Source organism: Tachypleus tridentatus, chromosome 10 (assembly GCF_004210375.1).
Source record: "Tachypleus tridentatus isolate NWPU-2018 chromosome 10, ASM421037v1, whole genome shotgun sequence".
Lineage (NCBI taxonomy): Eukaryota > Metazoa > Arthropoda > Merostomata > Xiphosura > Limulidae > Tachypleus > Tachypleus tridentatus.
Genome location: NC_134834.1, coordinates 94,069,826 through 94,072,080, shown reverse-complemented (window position 1 = coordinate 94,072,080; position 2,255 = coordinate 94,069,826). Strand labels below are relative to the sequence as shown.

The 2,255-nt window shown below is 44.8% G+C and overlaps 1 protein-coding gene across 1 annotated transcript; it reads right to left on the bottom strand.

The window, feature by feature from the left end:
* Positions 1 to 1,189: 1,189 nt before the first annotated feature.
* On the bottom strand, positions 1,190 to 1,870 carry LOC143228406 (zinc finger MYM-type protein 1-like). The gene has a single exon (XM_076459672.1). It carries the CDS (start codon positions 1,868 to 1,870, stop codon positions 1,190 to 1,192), a length of 681 nt encoding a protein of 226 aa, XP_076315787.1.
* Positions 1,871 to 2,255: the final 385 nt, after the last annotated feature.

Sequence of the window (2,255 nt, the reverse complement as noted above, 5' to 3'; positions counted from 1 at the left end):
GAAATAATCTGTTTATGAAAATATGCGTATATGTAAAAGAGGAAGATCACCTAAATTTCACCCAAGGTAATATATAATAATAAAGAAAATCAAGATTAGCTTAGATTGAACATTTAATATACCATTTAGAATAAAGCTACAAATCAAAAGAAATATAACATAAAGACATAGTTTACATAGCAGAAACGAATTATCCTATGTGAAGTTAATATACTCTGAGGAAAAGTAAGGTCACTATCAGGCTAACTATCTTTCATCATGTTGTGTTTATAGTCAATATTACTTCAAAACAATACACCTGTTCTGGTAATTGGCAGCAAATGTGTCTATAACAGTATCAATATCGAGTTGTTTTGCCCTCCTGGAGTTTACTGATATGACAGCAAGGTTGCTGGTGCAGTTGTTACCACTGCTGTTGTGCAAGTATGTCTTGAGAAGCTTCAGACATGAGAAACTTCTCTCACAGGCAGCTGAAGTGACAGGCAGGGTCACAGCAATGCATACAAGTTTGTGAAGATCCATGAAGGCATCCTTGTATGGCTCCAGCATGGTTGCAAGCTCCAATGGTGTGGATACTTCCTGCCCCTTGTCTTTCTTCCTGGCAATTAGCCGGTTCAACTGGTGGACCTCCACTGCGAGATCATCCTCTGCCACACCATAGTTTGCTGCCATTCCTAAGAGTGCTTGCTTATCCAGAAATGTGAAGTGTTTGGGGTTCAATCCAAGTCTTTCTATGCTGCTTCAGTTCTCATTTCTGAGAGACCAGAGATGACAGATTGTACTAGGTTCTCTGCAGAGGCCAGCTGCAGGTCAGGTGACTGGAGGTGGTCTGATAGCTGTTTTGTTATCAGCAGTAGTTTTACTATGGCCACTAGACTCGTTACAAACTGCTGATCTAGGAGGATGCCCTTTGATTCAGTGGCTCTGTGGACGTTGTCCTCCTCCACAAGACGCTTTAGGGTTGTCACAATGGCAGGGAGGGTTCTTTCCACAGCCAGACAAGCAGCATGTTGGCAGGCCCATCTTGTGTCTGACAGTCACTTCAACTCTATGTGCTGGTTCACGGGTTCAAGCTCCTTCTGTACCTTCAGAAATTCTTCATGTACAACCGATGTAGAGAAGAATTTGTACAGCTTCTGAATTGTCACAAAGAACTCTGCTGCAGCCAGGACGTTGTGAACACAATCAGTTAGCACAAGGTTGAGCCTGTGTGCATACCAGCGGACATACACAGCTTGAACCTCTCCTGTACGCCACTGATGTGCCCTGACACGACTACAGCTCCGTCATAGCACTGGCCAATGCAGGCATTATGGTCAATACCACATTTAGCCAGAGTATCCATGGTTTTCTTGAGCAATGAATCTGCATCCAGACCCTCAGCAGCTGTGAAGTTTAGGAACTCCTCGTGAAGGCTCTGTTGGTGGAGGTACCTTACCATATTGGACAGCTGTTCTTCTATGCTCACATCCTTTGTTTCATTCACCATTAGAGCAAAATGCTCAGCTTCCATGACCTCTTTGCTGATATCCTTCCTGATCATTCCAGCTATGATGTCAAGCAGTTCGTTTTGGATATCATGATGCGTGTACTTGGCATTGCCATGATTAACCAGCTTCTTCTTCAATATTTCATCATACCTGGAAATCATGTCAAGAAGTTCCAGGAAATTGCCCTTGTTATCTGACTGACTACCTTCCCTGTGACCTCTCTGGGCTTCATTCTGGCAGGTTGTGTAGAGCAGTTCATCTATCACGGCTCTTATGTAATGTCGGTTTTCCTCCACAGCTTTAGCATGGCTTGCATCGAGAGCATGTTGGGTCCTTGCACCCTTTGTTTTCTGCAAGTTAAACTCTGCCCAATCTTGCATGGCAAACTTGTGTCCTGCAGAGTTATCATGGGACTTCAGTGATGTGGTCGCCTTCTTCCAGTTCCGAAAGCTTTCATGGGTGAAGGACTTCTCAGTTTTACTGAAGTGTGTGTGACTAAAAAGACGACATGCGAAGCAGAATGCAGCATCTTGGGTCACAGAGTACTACAGCCACGAGTGTTGATCACGCCAGTTCTTGTTGAATGACTTTGACTGGCCGCTGTATTCTGTGGCCGGGTATCTCTTCAAGTCTGAACAGGTAGGACCACTATCTGAAAGTTGGCTCAGGTCCTTGGGTCCTGGTGGTAGTTTTTCACCCTGGGTATGAGTGGCGCCCTCTTGCGGCTGGGGTCCCGCACTAGTCGTGTCCGCATTCTCACCATCA